The 17,074-nt window shown below is 39.0% G+C and overlaps 1 protein-coding gene and 1 long non-coding RNA gene across 2 annotated transcripts; one reads left to right on the top strand and one right to left on the bottom strand.

The window, feature by feature from the left end:
* Positions 1-2,820: 2,820 nt before the first annotated feature.
* Positions 2,821-13,335, bottom strand: QPCT (glutaminyl-peptide cyclotransferase). Its single transcript, XM_008639845.2, has 6 exons — positions 13,161-13,335; positions 10,507-10,788; positions 7,832-8,008; positions 6,886-6,985; positions 6,283-6,399; positions 2,821-4,764 (listed from the first exon to the last, which is right to left on the bottom strand). The coding sequence occupies exons 1-6, from the start codon at positions 13,233-13,235 to the stop codon at positions 4,619-4,621; spliced, it is 897 nt and encodes a 298-aa protein (XP_008638067.1). The 5' UTR covers positions 13,236-13,335; the 3' UTR covers positions 2,821-4,618.
* On the top strand, positions 6,992-17,068 carry LOC108448114. The gene is made up of 3 exons (XR_001863899.1): positions 6,992-7,567; positions 14,331-14,419; positions 16,929-17,068. It is a non-coding gene; the product is annotated as an uncharacterized LOC108448114 (long non-coding RNA).
* The last annotated feature ends 6 nt before the right edge of the window (positions 17,069-17,074 follow it).

Genomic DNA, 17,074 nt, shown 5'->3' with positions numbered 1-17,074 from the left:
GTGCTTGGAGGAGGTAGTCATTCTTGCAAAAGCAAGGTGACATTCTGCATGTATCTTGTGGGGATGTTTTAGGCTGAGGGTAGTGTCCAGACTGCCACTGGGACACTGTCCATGTAAGCTACAAGTGACACTGCATTCCTCTTTTTTTTTCTTTTTTTTTTCCCCTCTCCATGACCTGTGTTTCTTGAGCCAGTGCTTGGAGGAGGTAGTCATTCTTGCAAAAGCAAGGTGACATTCTGCATGTATCTTGTGGGGATGTTTTAGGCTGAGGGTAGTGTCCAGACTGCCACTGGGACACTGTCCATGTAAGCTACAAGTAGGGAATCTAGTTCTGTACTTCATTTGCAGCGAGAGTGAAAATTTCACTGCTCTGTAAGAAAACGTAATGACCTGGGAAACTTTCATTTAAAGATTAGAATGAAGAGACAACAATTGGCTCTGTTTCTATGAGGTCAGTATTAACTCAGTAATCACCTCTGGTTCATTATCCTGTCTTTCTGTGAGTGTGTTACATGTGCCATTGCTGCATGGAAATTCACTGAAGTACAGAACACTTGAACAGATTCTCTGTATCTCTTGGGTGCTGAACTAGACTGCACTTTCTACAGCATCTGCAACACCTTAGAGCCAGCAGAATGTTTACAATATACTACTCTTGTGTGGCCTGTTTAAGAATTGTTCCTTACTCCAGTTTCATAATCAAACACATGCCCTTTTTCTGATACTTTCAATACATTGTATTATATTGAATGCATGCTTACTTGTTTTCAGTAGAAAATTAAATCTCCATTTTATTAAAAAATGAAGCTGATCTTTGATTTGAAATGAGAAGGGAGGGTGAGAATCCCAGAATTCTGAGTGCAATATAATCACTTTAACAAAAATATTTTTTGAGTGATTGTTTACAATATATATCATATGTGCAGATGATAAATATTCTTTTAGATATTAGAACAGCTTTTTAGCTGCTTTATTGTTATGAATATATTAAGAATATTTGTTTAATCAGCACAGAGTAAAATGTCTCCTTTTATATGAGGAAAATAAAATCAGTGTAATTCTTAAATGACAAGGAGAAAGTGGTAATTTGTGTACAAGATTTTATAGTTATCTTTCTATATATATTGTTTAAGGGATGCTCTGGGGTGATACTTCAGTCTCAATGAGCAGGTATGTCAAACTTCAGAACTGTTTTGCTGGGTCTACTACCAGTGTAGACTGGGTCCTTGGAATAATTCTACAGAAAGTGTTTTTTATACATTTTGTCTTTTCTAACTGTGTTTTGCTATTAAGTGGTCACAGTCTAAATGTTTATTTGATATGTAGTGAATAAGAATTGCTAATTTATATAATCTTCATTCCTAATGCTAGGAATGCTGTCCCAGCTAGAGAAGAAAGAGCACTGGGACTCACTGTCATCTCTGTCTGCCAGAGGATTTGGCATTGTTACTCCCTTGAGCTGTTCCAGCTGTGATTGCACAGGATCACAATCACTTGTAGGTAAATGCATCCAGCTTTAGAGAGTTTGAGGGGCACGTACCATTATTTGGCTTCATATTCTTTCAAGGAGAAACTGCCTTGTTCTGATACAGAAGGAGCCAGAGCACCTGTTACAGGACAAATAACTACCATAATACAGGGTTTTTATCAGCTTTACATGTTAAGTGATGGCTCTTGAGTTCATTGTGTTTTGCACTCCCTTTACCCAGGTGGTAACCACAGACACCTTTGGCACACAAAGCCAGTGACAGCCTTTTGTGGGTGGTAAATTGATTTTTGTTCCCTTCCCCTTGACTGAGATGTGACAAGTCCATCTCAAGGAGAGAACCTGGGCAGCAATTCTGCTGATTAGATTAGCTGAAGTCCTCTATTGATTCCTAAGCCTTGCTGCCACCATCCAACAGGGAAGGAGAAACTATCTGGGCATAGGTTCTTCAACATAAAGCCTCTCTCTGAATTCTGAAGTGATTATCTGTCATGTACTTGTCCAGATCCTATGGATCTGGATATTTATTCATATTCAGTGTTGGAACTGAGAGTAGAAGAGATACCAGTCCTGGTGTCTTCACTTATATTTTTTGTTTTCTGAGTATTTTGTCATATAGCTTTGACTTTGTCCTACCTGCTTGTTCTCTTCTGCCTTAGAAGCAATGAGAACCCACCTTGTACCATGTCTGCTTTACTGATTACTTCTTGTGCTTTTGAGAGCTTAGATTCTTGGATTCACATGGTTACTGGCTTGATGTAAGTTTTCCTTCCAGCAATTATTTTTTAAATGAATGATGGATCATATAAATTGTTAAGATGATGACCCTTCCCTCTTTAAGTAAACCTTTCCAGGGCTTGCATCCAGTTAGGAGATGGCCATCTTTTCCTGCACCAAAAAAACCCCCAAACCCAAAACCCAAGGGGGTAGAAAAAAGAAGGCAAGCCTTTTCGTGTTTTCTTCACATTTTGAGAAATACTGACTCATATTACAGCAACCTGTATCTCATTTCTTTGGTTTGAGTAAACATAACTCAAGAGCTGCATGCTCAGACAGTAAAAAGTTAGTGACAAAATTGACATGATTCGGTGTACTACATGGTTAAATCATGGTTTCACCTAAGTCTTAATAGAGACTTTTAAAAAACCAGGCTTTTCCCAGTTATAACAACCCTCTCATCCAGCATTTCGCAGTGAAGCATGTTTTAAGTTAACTTTCAAATTCTCAAAGACGCAGAGTAGCAGTCCACACTGCAAATGTGCGCTGCATTTTTCAGAGGTCCTGCAAAGTATGAAGTACCACAAGAGTTCACCAAAACAAACCAGCCACACGAATTCATGTTTAATACTTCTATATTTAGCCATTCTGTTACCTTTCTTTGCCACTTAGGAGGCTGCTCAAAGTATTCAAACTTCAGAAGATTTAATGTAGTTGTTTAGACTATTTTCTCATGGGCTGAAGTAGAGGAGAATATGATTGCAAAGAGTTCAAGAAGCTTTGATATATTTACACTGATGTACAGTAATACCTGAAAATAAAGACATCTGTCTAATTTTTTAGAATTTTCATTGTATTCTATTTCAGAAGTTGCAGGTAAGACAAATGTTTCTCACCAATGTTGAAGCGGTAGGAAAACACAAAAGGCTTTTGTTTCATTTTGAGCTACCAAAATCAGATTGAATTGAATTTTCAGGCTATCCTGTAACAGTAAAGTTTTACAAATTTTCATTGCTGTAAATACGTATTTCTGTTACAACTTCATAATGTGGATGTTAATATTGTCTTATGCTCCAAAATGTTTGCTTTAGGAAAATGGTAAAATACAGGCCAAATCTGACACGCCTACAACCCCATAGCTTACCTCCTTTTTAAATCTCTTTGCTCAGGGTAGAACTTTGTAGGGAAGAAGGGTGGAGCAGTAAAATACTGACTTCTTTTTCTCTCAGTTAATCTTCTACCAGCTCAATATTTTTATTTTTTTCTTAAAATGTTCTCCTTTTCTCACCAGTGGAAACCATAATTCTGTCAGTATGCTTTTGAATACTGTTCTTCTGGCTTTCATTGATCTCATTCCAGGCTTTCTTTTTGCCAGTGTTACACTAACTCTATTGAATAATTCCAGTAAGGAATGTAAAAGCACAGGGTTGTTAAACTGGTATCTTTTTGGTGCCTAAACTGTTGTCTTGCTTTTAATAACATTTTATTTTTGATAGCACTTTGCCTTTAAAATTGTATTTAGATAAACTATAGTTTCTAAAGTGAACACTTTCCTTGTATGATTATTTCTGTTGTAGTCTGTATTGAAAACAGCAGGTGGGTGGTGTTTCGGAGGTTTTTTGGGTCAAATTGCGAATGATTCTCACGTGACTGAATGGTGTGCACTGGGGTACTGCTCCCACACACCACCTGATCTTCTGTTTGTGTCTCCTGTGTTGCAGTCAGAGCCCAAGGAAACCCCCACATACCTTCCTGTTGGCATCACCCCCCACCACCCTCCTCCATCAAGAAGTACCCAACAAATGACAGGGACAAAACTGTATTTGGATTATTGCTCTGTTTTCTGGTGGTCAGCATGAGAAGAACCCTTGCAGCCGTCTTTGTAGGGGAAGGAGAGGGATCAGAGAGGATTAAAAATCACATCTATGTGTCAGCAGCTCTAGCAACTCACATCAGCATGAGGTGGTTTATTTCAACCCAAAGCAGAAGTCTGCTATAGTGTGATTTTTGCCTCTTTTGATAACATGGTGTAAATTTCCATAGCTGAACACTGCAGAGGTTGGTCACACCTTGTAAAAACTGTATCATACAATTAAATCATGAGGCATTCCCTCCTGGGATCATAATATGGGACAAAAACCAATTATAACAATCTGGAAAAATTCTGGGGCTTTTTTTATTCAGAGATAAGACATGGAAAGATCAAATTCTTTCCAGGCTGAACTAGTTCTTATTTAATGGTATCTCTTTTGGCTACATGGACCATTGGGCCAGGGACAGCTGAATCAATAGTCAGTCTAGCAAGAACTATCATATTTTTCTTCACCTTGGTACTCTCCAATGCAATTAAATAGCAAATGTGAAGGTGGGCAAACAGTGTTGTGAATGGAGTACAATTTGTTGATGCTTTGTCTGTCACAGGTTGAGATATTCCAGTACAAACACTTGAAGGATTTTGTTGAGATTGTCGACAGTGGCTTTGTCAAGGTTTTCTTCTGTGTCCTCCATGGTATGCCATACTGCAGGAAAAGGGGATGGAATCAGATGCAGGACTGGAACCCCTATAAAAAGGAAAGTGAAATTTGGAGAAGAAATATTGGAGAAGTTCTGTTAAGCCAGCTGATACTGCACCATTTAGCAATAGAGTCAGGTAACTACTCAGTAAGCTTGCTTTATAGGGTGTGTCACTGCAGCTTCCTTTTACCTTCTTTTATTTTGATGCTTGTGGCTGCATTCCATCATTAAAGAGTGTGTTGTGTAACATTGCCACCTTCCTTTCCTTTGAATACTTTTCCCTCTATTATTTTTTTTTTCCTAAGTAATCTGTAGCTACTTGTTGGGGGTTTTTTTTTGAGATTCTTTGCATTGTGTTTTTAGGAGCTAGAGAAGGACAGAGAAATCACTGCAGCTTCTTGAACTGAAAACTGATTACCATGTTTTTATGAAAGTGTTAAGATTAAACATTTTTGAAGCATTTTTTTTCTTCTCTACATAAATGGTAAAATATGGTGTCTTATTTTTACTCTGTAAAATACTGCCAGTGTTACCCTGAGATAGAGGAACTTCCACTTGAAAGGACTGTATCACTGTGTATATATATGTGTGTATATATATATACACATCAAGCCACCTATATGTATTGCAACTTTTAGATAAAAGAGGAATTAAATCAGTCTTCTGCTTTCTGATTGCTTTTGGGGAGGAGCATTGGTTTTTTTCTCAGCTGCTTTCCTGTTTTACTGCTTTTTGTTTCTCATTTTTCAGCTGCATACCACTAAGGAATCAATTTTTTTCATTAGGTGTTATGTGATTAGAAAAGGTTTTGAAGTGTAATCACTGTTTTCCCCTATCAGCTTCTCCTGTGTTGCATTTTTGTATCCCATGACTTAGGATGGTTGTATTGGATTTGTTGGACCTGGGCCCTACCTTGGTGTGAAAAATGAAAGATTTGTGGAGTTGAAAGGCCCTTGAGCAGGACGCAGTAAGCAGAGCTCAGTGAAGAGGGACCTTGCTTAGAAGTGGAGAGGTGCAGCTGCCCTTGTGTCGCTTCCAGAGCTGTGCACATTCTGCATTACTCAGTAGTTAACAGACCATAAGCAGTGGTAAAATTAGGGGCTGGATATGAAGATACCTCCCTCCTTTCCTAGGGAAACACCCTCTTCATTGAACTAGTGGTGCATTCCTTTCTGGTTCACCCTTCTCTAGCAATATGACTCTTGTGGTCCTTGCTGTACTGTAGAAAACTTCAATCAGAAGACTTCACTAATCTACCCTTATTTGGCCCACCTTAGTTTTGAAGGTGCTCTGCTGAGTGGAGCAGGGTCACTTAATTTTGTAGGACACTACTACAGACAGATATTTCCATTCTCTCTGTACCATTGAAGCTCCAGCAAAATGATGATAGGTATGTTTTATTGCAGCTTTTGTTCAAGTATGCTTTTTAAAGCTGTAAAGTTGGATTTGGAAGCCTCAAGCTGGGGCAAATAAGCTTGAAAAACAGGAGCATATGCACTTGCTCATTCACTAAATAATGCATTTCTTACTGAATATATACTTCAAAATATAAGAATCTCTGGTACCTCTCAATAAAAATGGAACGTGATCATCTTCAACCAAGCCTCGATGTAGAGTACTCCGGAAATACTGACTTTCAACAGGGTGGTTCTTCAGCAGATTCATGTTGTGTAGCTCTTGCTCTGTAATGCACAATGAAAGGGATTATTACAATTTTTGGACAATGAGGCATGTTAGCAGGTTTGAATTATTCTTCCTCTCACATGGAAGCTTTTTCCATCAAAGAAGAAAAAGGCAGTGGTGACTAGACAGTCACTGTTGTATTTGTTTAATACTTGGAAGACCTCAAGATTGGTGCTATTACCATCATTTTACGGAAGCTAGAGCTACAAGAGAAGTGAAGCAGTTGCCAAGAGTCACAGAGTGACAATTAGTAATAGAATCTCTTTTGTTGCTTCCAAATGTCTGAGAGTCTTCCTCAGTTGTTTTATTAATTAAATATCAAAATCTTCATACAGGTTTAAGATGAACCGAATTTCACATTTACATTTTCAAATATTATTACTGTAAATCAGAAAGTTAATCTAAAAATCTGATTTACAGGACTTAATACATGCAGAAACTACTAGGTTTTGAAATTCATTCAAAGCCCATATCCTTCTGCTTACCAATTGCCTGAAGCCTCTGAAACCATCGAATTGTGTTTGGAAAATAATTGGGGAAGACTGGGTTTGGTGCCCCAATTAAATCCAGTAGTACAAACAGGTCCTACAGAAGAAAGGATCTTTAGTACAGAGCGCTTTCCTACAACACCAGCAGCAGCAATGAAACCTCTTGGTTTCCTGTGTAGGTCATGAGCAGCTCTTTGCTTGCTCTGGCCAAAGATCTGGCTTTTCTACCATGATGCCTGAGAAGAATTCACTAGCAGAACCTGATTCCAATCTGATACATTTTTTGCTGTCTTTCCAAGGAGGGAAAAGACAGGCTATTTCCCTGTTCTTCAAGCTGAAGCAGGCTGCATAGCTTAGTTTGCCATTTGTGTGTTATATCTCTTTAAGAGAAAAACTACGGTAGGTGGGGAGAAAGAAGAGGAAATGGCTTCTTCCCCTGAGAACAACGAAGTCTGTCAAGGGAAAGACATTTTATGAGTCACAAGAAGCAGTGACAGAACAGAAGTGCCTCAGCAGTAAACAGGGAAAGTAGAAGGGAACAGACAACCAGAATGTTAGCAGGAATCAAAGGAAAACAGACGTTGCTGTAGCTTAGTACTGAGCTAGGCGAAATCTGTTCATAGGCCAATACTGTTTATGCTCTTTCCTTGTCACATTGAATTATCTTTTCTTGAAGAAGGTGGGTATCCTAGTTTATATTCTAGTAAATTTGTGTAATTTGATTTTTCTATGACTCCTCCTCATACTTGCATGCAGCAGGTGTAATCACCTGAAAAGCTCTTGCAAATTCTCTGTTGTATTTCATAATGTTTCCAGAAGCCTCCCTCTTCCTTTAACTTGAGTGGGGTCATGGTTTCTTGGGAATTTGGCCAGTTACCTACTAAGTAAATACTTTAAAAAATGCCATTTACTATTGTTCATTAAGGAGGTGAAAGCCACTTACTATGCCCTGCAGCTGGTTTGTGGTTGTTGAACCAGGTGGATGTGGAGTTGATACCATTTTCTGAGCTAAGTGTTGAGATCCATAGAGGGAATCGGAAGGGGACCACCGGACAAAGGCCTCTTCACCATCAAAAAAAATGAGCTGAAGTGAAAGGTCTGGTCTTGATGCTGAGCTGGTCTGTTGGAGAAAGTTAAAAGTAAAGTAACTGATTCTGGCCAGAACATTAAATAAAGGGCAAATACTGTAGTCATATAAGTAACATGAATAGGGGTGTATTTTCAAGGTTCCCTATGCAAACCTTCCTTTGGCTGTTATTACAGTGTAATAGTGGTAGTGATCAGTCAAGGTAATTGTTATTTATCTAACACAATGACACATTCTCCAGTCTTGTATCATTTTGGTTCTGGATAAAAGTTTCATTTCTGACTTTGGAAGACATGAGCTGAGTGTTGAGACAGGTCTGCAAAACAGGTAGCAGCAACATTATCTCAAATAATGAGGAGACATGTCAGTAACAACACCTGATGGGAGTGCTAATATTATTATTTGATTGCACCACAAGGATTAATATAATTGCTACAGCTGTGCATCAGTGGAGGTGAATTACATGTTTGTCAAGTTGATGGTTCTTTGAGACCTTTTTTTTCATTCAGGGGAACTTGCAATCACTGAGGCAACTTTACCCTAAACCAAAGCAAAGAGAGTGGGTAGATATGTCTTTCCATTTCAACAACCAAAAATGTAACAGCACTAAAACCTGAGAGTATATCACAAGAAAGACATCTGTATGAAATTTCTTCCCAGTGTAGAAGGAGTCTGCTATCTGAAGCCTTGTTTGAACTGTCAGCATTTCCTAATAATCTACAGCATGGCGCATCCCAGTCTGGTTCCACTAAATGAACAGTTTTGGGAACTGTGGTCTTGACAGTTGCTATAAATATTTCAACCCTTCTATGAATTAACACTACTTCAAGTAAAATTGCACGATGTGGTTAAAAAGGTGGGGTTGCTGGCAGCAGTCATGTCCTGTATGGGCTACAACTCCCAAGCAGCTGGAGCTGATCCAACATAAACAGTAGTGAAAAGCTTCTATAAAATGTCGCTCACACAGGCAAGATGGTATTGATTGTGCTCACAGTGGGGTATCGATTTCTCTAATGGCAGTGGTTTGCTACCCTTTGTCCTTTGCACATGACAGAGCTCTGGGAGCAGCAGTCAATTTGCATTACATTCTGGAGGAACTGTATCAATGCCATTTGAGTTTTAGAAAGTAGTATTTGTGTTATTATTGCTATTACTGCTTAACACATTTTAATGATGTAGAGAGATGTCTTTGCCCATTAATTTTAGACTTACTCTATATAATTGGACAAACATCAAGATAAAAATCACAGCTTCAAGTCAAAGTATAAATGGATTTGGCTGAAAACATAACAAACTCTGTTGTGCTACCATAAGAAAAGCAAAAATATCATAGCTAATGTATTAAGCAGATGGATCCCAAAGTATATTTTGTTAGCAGACTGTACAAATGGTGGCCTGCGCAAAGTAATTAATTGCCTTTTTGTCAAGTGCTGTCATCTTAAATGATAAAACAATTTTCATTCTAAAATGATGTATTAGTAGTAAAAAATGCCAGTCTTTAAAGTCAGTGTGCAGGTTGTTTCATAAATAATCACCAGGAAAACTGATCATAAATTAAGCTTCTGAGTGAAAGCATATATATTACAGGAGTGTTTTGTTCTGTGATTAGAAATATTGGCATATTCTTAATCTTCTCATTCTTAAACATTCACATGTCAGAAGGCACCAAATCAGTTTCTGGAAACTACTGTTGACAAGTAATCTTAATACCTGAGCTGAGTATACTCCTAACACTTTACAATGTGTCTCTCACCTTTGAGAGACCTTTTCCTGTGAAAGCTCTTTAAGTGTATGAGAATTATTTTTCTGTAAAATAGTGAATACTGAACCAGTAGATGGCACTCGTGAATCCGTAATCCTACAAATTCGTAATCCTACAAGCTTTGAGAGTTTGTAGGCTCAACAGATTTTTGTGCCTAGCAATTGCAGCCCTTTGAAGCAGATTTTTGTGGCATAGGAAACACAGACTGATAACATTATACTTCTTTCATAAATAAACTATTCAAATTGGTAAAAAAAGATAAGAAACAAAACTTGAAATCCTTATGGGATGGGAGGGCCTGAGTGTGACTCTTCTGCACAACAATTAGTTCATGTGTGTCCCAAAGCAGAATACAACTGAGGGATTTCTGCAGGATTCAGAATGCAACAAAAATTTTTCAATGACACTAGATGTTACTGGATATGATAGGAACTTCTGAGTAGGGTTCTGTGCCTTTTAGATAGAAAGTAGCATTATATCTTTCCAGATCTATGAAACAGCTATTATTCGTGTATCATTTATTTTTGTATAGTCTATGTTTATATAGATAACTTTTAGATATCCCCCCTTTTTATAAGAAATTTTACTGTGATAATGTACTTTATAGAGTAGTAGATACTGATCTCTGTTTGTTTTTGGAGTCAGTGGGAGATTTACTACAGGCACAGCAATCAGAGAACCCAGCATGCAGACTATGGAAAAGAATGTGGAAATGCCCTGAGGCCTGTTGCTGTTGGAAAAGCAAATTAAAATGAAACAAAAAAACTACCTTGATTAACTGAAGCTTGTTATCCAGGGAACGTGCCAGCTCCAATATCATAGCACAAGGCACGGCTGAATCAGTTGCTCCTACAAACACTCTATCCTGCCACTGTTGTCCAAAGAATTTTGAGTCGTAGTGGCACGCAAGTACGAGATGGCGTTTTGCAGAGGGGTCCAGAGTGCTGATAATATTTGAAAAGGTTTTATATCCATATGGTGTGTATCTCTGAAATGTATCTTCTTCAATTTCCCAACCAGCCTTTAATGTTTGAAGACGGTGCTTGATATGCTGCAATTATAAAAAACAATCAGAGTAATATTTCTTGCTGCAGAAGATGTTGCAGACGAATTGTAATTAGCTAATTAATAGTGGCTCTTATTTCTGTAAGTTCATTGTATTTTAAAGGATAAACTTCATAGCAAAAAATGTAATTTCACCGTATAACTTTGCTACCTGAGCCATTGACTGACTCATTTGCTTTTTATTTCTCCCTTTTGACCCTTGTCTTTGGAGTGTGAAGGTGTTTCGAATGACTGCCAATTATTATGACACATTAAGATCTTGATCTCTGAAGTTTTCAGGCCAATATCTTTTTGAGGTGTAACTAGAGCAGATTTAATGTTAACATCTTCAAATCTTAACTCAGATGTGGCCTTAAATGTAAAGTCAGAATTGGCTGCAGAGACCTTGTTGTGGCTGTTTAGACAATTACCACACAGAGATGCCACAGCAGTATTTGGAAAAAAAAAAAAAAAAGTGGTTTGATTTGGTTGGTTGGTGTGAGGTGGTTGGGCTTTTTAGCTTCTGTGAGAAATCTGCTTTTCAAGTGACATAAATTGTTTACAAGGCCATAAGAGATAGGTAGATTCCTTTAAATTAAAGAAAGAATTAAGCATTTCAGAACAGTGTTTTTAAAAAGAAATTCTGTAAGTGTAGCTCACTTAAAGATAAGAATTAAGACTATCTATAAAAGAAATCATTCAAGTTATCTTCCTACCTAAAGACAACACCTCTAACAGTCCCAGGTATACTTCGACCAGAGTTCTGGCTAACTCATACTAGAGGGACATCTCTGTTTCTCTGTTGAGCAACTTATTTTTATGGGTCCCTCGAGTGCTTCTTCAAGGCAGATTCCTCTCTCTTTAAGTAAACATTAGGAAAAGCCTCTGAGGGGAAAATAGACTTTGACAACTTGTTCTGCTCTTAGTGAAGTCAGTAAGAATATTGCCATAGATTTAGTGCTAGAACAAACTTCCATTTTGTTTGTGGACACCCTCTGGAAGCTTTTACAACACTGTATGGACTATCAGCTATCAGTAGGCAGAAAAAGGATGTCTGTCAAGGATTAAGGGGACTGTATAAACCTGGATGGAGTTCCCAGTAACCTTTTCCTTTAAAGGAGTCTGATGCTTTTTGTGTCTCAACAAAGAAGTGTCATCCATTTCAAACTCTGTTATTGCGTTTTGACAATAGGGTACTCTTCTTTTTTTCCTTTGGTGGGGGGTCTAATTTAATACACGCTGTTACCTTGTAACAGAATGATCCTATTTTGAACATGATCTGTGGTCTTCTAGCCTAGGATCAGCTGGTTTTTTGTTTTTCTTCCTTTTCCCCCTTTCATTTGGCTGCCTTCCAGGGTATCACTAGAGAAACCACAAGACTAAATCTATAGAGACATGTGCACGCACACACACACACAAAGTGTAAAAAAGCTGCATTTTCCCAGTCTACAAATTGCAGAGTGGCAAATAAATTTATTGTAGTTAGAGCTGTCTTAGAGCTGCTGAGTCACTGCCTGAAGGGTAGACGAAGGCTAGTGAGATGATGTGAATGTCTTCTAGTGAACTCAGCTGTACCATTGTCTGTCTCCCGCTCGGCTAATGTAATCCAGAACCAGCGTGGACACTGTCCTGAAGATGCCCACACTGTGAATGCAGAGCAGAGGTGCTGAGAGGCCAGCAACCCAGGTGTGTGGTAACTTCTTGTGGCTCAAAGACAATGTGTGCTGGAGCCTTTACTGCCTTGGAGCCAGCTGCAGTCTGGGTTTGTTAGTCCAGCACTAGGACACTGCTGTGCTTGGGCCAGCAGAGCTGACGTGGTTCGTGGACCAGGGCTGCACTTCGTCATGCTGACCATTTCATCTGCCTGCCCCTTTGGCCCCTGTGATCCCCTTTTGTGTTGATACACCCATCTGAAGCAACACTCCAGGGCACTGTAACAGCACAGGACAGGGCCTCTCCAGAAAATGTGGCAGGGGTATCATTTATTTCATCCCATGCATGGTCTCGGGTTTGAACCAGTGACCAAAAACCTGCTCATGTGAGGGAAAGGAGAACCACTGTGTTGTACTTTGGGTACCAAACTTGGGGCAAGCTTTTTAATTTAAAACACTTTAAAGAAAAGAACGATTTTTAAAGAAAAGATTTCTTTTTAATCATGCTATGCAGCCCTGGAAAATAATGTCAGCTAATGTGCAATCTGTGTCATGTAGGCACTATGCAGTCTAGACCTGAACAATGATAGACTTCATCCTACTGAATGAAAGGAATGTGACTGTCTCTTCAGTGGGGGTCACCAAAGGCATTACCAGAATATAAATAATAATGATAATAATATATAATAAAGATGTTCTTAGAGGTTTTGAGGAAGTGCAGTCTTACCTGTTGCACAATGTAATTTCCTGGTGATCCCGGGTATCTTTCTATCAGGATAGGGCGCAAATCATTCTCCCACATTTCAGAAACATCTGTGTTGGCCACAACTTTTTGAATGGCATCAGAACCTAAAATTCTTGGTTGGTGAGAATACTGTAGAAGGTAGAGAGAAGAAAGACCACTATAACTATTACTAGACCTTTTTGACCACAGTTTTCTTCAGAATGACAATAAAAGTGGTATATTGTGCTACTTTGATTTACTCCCAACAAAAAGTAATTTAAAAAACCCTTTTCACTCAGAAATGATTGGCTTCTCTATCTTTCATTTCCATGCAAAATATGCTAGTGTTAAAAGCATGGGAGAAAGTTTTACCTACCAGCTAGCTGTAAAACCTCAACCTATGAATGGGTTCTCTGTTTCCTAATATCTTAATTCTACATGTCATGTCTACAACCACTCCACCTTCAACTGAGGTTTCTATTGAGACAAACACCAGAAGCTTTGTTTCTAGTAGTAATAATACTTAGCTTTATGCTGTGTCTATATTTTAAGATGCAGTACTGCAAAGAAATGCCTAAGGTAACTCACTCCCAGAGGGAGCAAACCGTGTCATTGTGGCCTCTGCCCTCAGTGGCAGAGTGTGACTGCACTGAGTGCTGTGGCTCATTTGGGGCTAGCTGGGGCATTCGTCAGCTGGGTGACACGTGGGTTAACCTCAGAACCGACACCTTGTCTCCTGTGACAACCACTAGTACGTGGGCTACCTCCCGAGTGACTTCCTTTCTGTTGCCCAAACGCAGGCCTTTGGGGCTGACACAGAATGCTTGAGACATCCTTATGTAGCTGGCAAATGCACATCTTTGATGTGCAAGAGTCCTGCAGTGCTCTGGAGTGGTAGCTGAATGCCAGGTGGGATTCCCAAGGACATCTCAAATGCCCCTTTATACACCAGGTTTGAACCTATCCAATCTCTAGCAATGGCCTTCTCAGAAACTTCCTGACCCACTACTGTTTTTATAGATTCCTATTTAAGGCACTATCATATCCATTCCTCATTTATATCACAGGGTCTTCCCTCTACTCCTGTCTTTCTCCTAACGAAGAATACTGCTCTGTTAGTTGTTCTTTGACTGGAACTGCCTTACATGACTGATCAGACTTGCTGTCTTTCAGTGTACCTTGTCTGTGTCATCCTTTCTGAGATGAGCAAAAGGAGAGAAACTGGAACATGAGCACACCGTAGTTTATCCTGTAGGACAACGGTATTTTTTATTATTTTTCTTTCTTCAAACGGTTTAACTGTTTAACTTGCTTTTGGGCTGCTCCTGCACCAAACTGACATTTTCATAAATATCTGTAGACTAACCCTATCATTGTATGTGTTTACAAAACATAATTCATTCTCCTTTTCTAGTCCTGTGTGTCATTTCACATGTCTTTGAAATAACACCTAAAACCCATTACTTGGCCAGAATGTGAACTGACCTCGAGAGTCAGATGTCTTATTACCTGTTATCTTATTACCCTACTTGATGAATATTGTTTAAAAAATGGGGGTTGCCTCACTTTTTGACTTCTTTTCTACTTTGTTTGTGTTTGTACAAGCAACTACGAGCACAAGCATTTTCTAGATGTCACTGTAAACATTTACTTCTACCCTTCTCTTGTTTCCTAGCTGTTTATCTCCATGTGAACCTTTCCTCTAAATTCTCCTTAAGTTTACTAGTGAAATTAAGCAGAGGGGTGACACAAAGACACTGAATCTTATTGTGCCAATTTTAATACAGTGTTTAAAACTGAATTTTAAGACTGTAAGGGCACCAAAATTTAGGATGGGCAGTTTACATTTTTAATGCTAGCAAATTTAGATATAAATTAAAGACAAATTGCATTTCATCTGATATAAAAATGAACTTTTGAAAGTTTGGAAACTGTACTCTGTAAGTTGCAAAACAGTCTGTTAAAATACTAGAAGATTAATATGGTGGAACTTAGACCAGTGTAGAAGAGACACAGACAAGAGAAAATGTTGTCAGGGAGCTGTTTGGTTTAGGGGGAGCAGGCTGTAAGGGGAGAGAGGAAAGCTAAAGCCATGTACTTCAGAAGAGTGTAGGAGGACAATTTAATTAAGGAAGTTCAGAAAATATGTCTGCAGTTGAACAAGTGAAGAACATGCCTGGTAATTGGGGTCATCGAATCACTTTGCAAAGAAACATTATTAAAGTAAAAATGAATGAAAATACTTCAAAGGAGAGGAATCAATTTCCACTTCTATTAACAGAGATATCTTCAAATTTGGGAAGTGAGAGGAATTACAAAAGTGGTTATGAAATAAAAGAGAAGCAAAATAAGTTTTGTAAGTGACTCACACTTGACAGTGTTGGTCAATCCCTATTTTGCCACAACAGGGAGGCACGACAATGCATTCATGACAGGGTTGTCACTAAGCCTGTTGTACTAAGCTGTATAAAACTCAAGACTCTTAAGTTCTACAAGTAGCCCAGGCTTACCTGTAGGACTTTGAATTTCTGGCTCACACATCCCTCCAGGGAGAAAGAACAAAAGTTGTTGAAGGAGAAGAATTTGATGAGAAAGAGGAAGTTGTTCTTGCTTAGTGTGTGCACAGGCGGAGGCGCTCAGATGCGATGGTTCTGTGGTTGGATGGCACTACTGACAGCACTGGCCAGGAGATTGACTGGTCAGAATGGAACAAACTAAGGAGTGAAGTGCTGGGGCTCAAGGGGGCCAAAAGAAGGAGCACTGGGGCTATATGGTTGTTCACTGACCAGTGTGACTAAAGATTTAGCCCCACGTGTTCTTATGCATATACTGTATATGTACACATACATGTATTGTGTGTGATACAGATGTATCATGTTACAGATGTATAGTCTATACATGAGCTGTATATATATTATATACTGATCTCTACACACATATATATGTATGTATTGTAAGATACAATTAATAGAACTGACTGACAGAGTATCTCATTAAAAAACAAACAAGCCAACATTTCCTTGAATGGGGGGTGAATAAAATGAAGGGGAAAGGGAATGACTAAGGGGAAGCATGTGGAAAGGTGTGAGAGAAGCTTCATTTTACCAGTTTGTCCTGGACTCTGATCTATTGGTGAAGAGAATGGGGCACTGGATTAGTGGAATTCAGTTGCTTCTTGTTGAACTTTGAGTTCAGCTCTTCTACAAACACTTGGTAAGGGCCCTAGAAGTATATTTTCTGTTTGGAAATTCCTGAAATGTTTAGTTGAATGTGATTTGCAGTTTTATGCTCTCCTATGTTTCAAATGGTTTAGTTCTTTATGAAGAAAACTATGTTAATGTTTCATAATGAACCACTAAGAGCTGCTACATAGAGAAATCTGTGGTTTAGGGCTTACCGCTCCTGAATTAAATCTTTTCTTGAGGATCCTCTTTTCAGTAGTTCACGCACCACTTTAAATTATACACAATATAGTATGGGTCTACAACATATTAGAGCATTATATCCTTTCAAAACAGTTCTGTATCGGCTATCAGCACCGTGCCTACTTATTTTTCCTAGATACATGTGCATGCTGCTGGAAGAGCTATTTGTCTTCTCAAACTGAGTCACTGTCCTCTGACTCACCATAATCACAATGGAAGTTGGAGTACAGTCGAATGTTATAAGGAATATAATTTCAGATTTTGATCCGTTTTGTCCTGTTTGGATTTCCCCTTAAATTCACTAACTGCCCCTGACAAAGTTTATCCTCTTGCTGCCCGGTTCCAGGCGGTGCGAGACGACAAACATGTGAAGATTTGTTCTCTGCAGCCACCAAGCTCGGGCTAAGAGGGAAGCCATGCCACCCACCCTCACCTGCGGGACCGCGCCAAAGGTGATCCCAGCCGGAATTCGCGTTGGCGGCCAGGGCAGGA

This window comes from Corvus brachyrhynchos, unplaced genomic scaffold, assembly GCF_000691975.1.
Source record: "Corvus brachyrhynchos isolate BGI_N302 unplaced genomic scaffold, ASM69197v1 scaffold31, whole genome shotgun sequence".
NCBI lineage: Eukaryota > Metazoa > Chordata > Aves > Passeriformes > Corvidae > Corvus > Corvus brachyrhynchos.
Note: the sequence above shows the minus strand (reverse complement) of the source record. Positions and strands in the feature narration are given on the sequence as shown.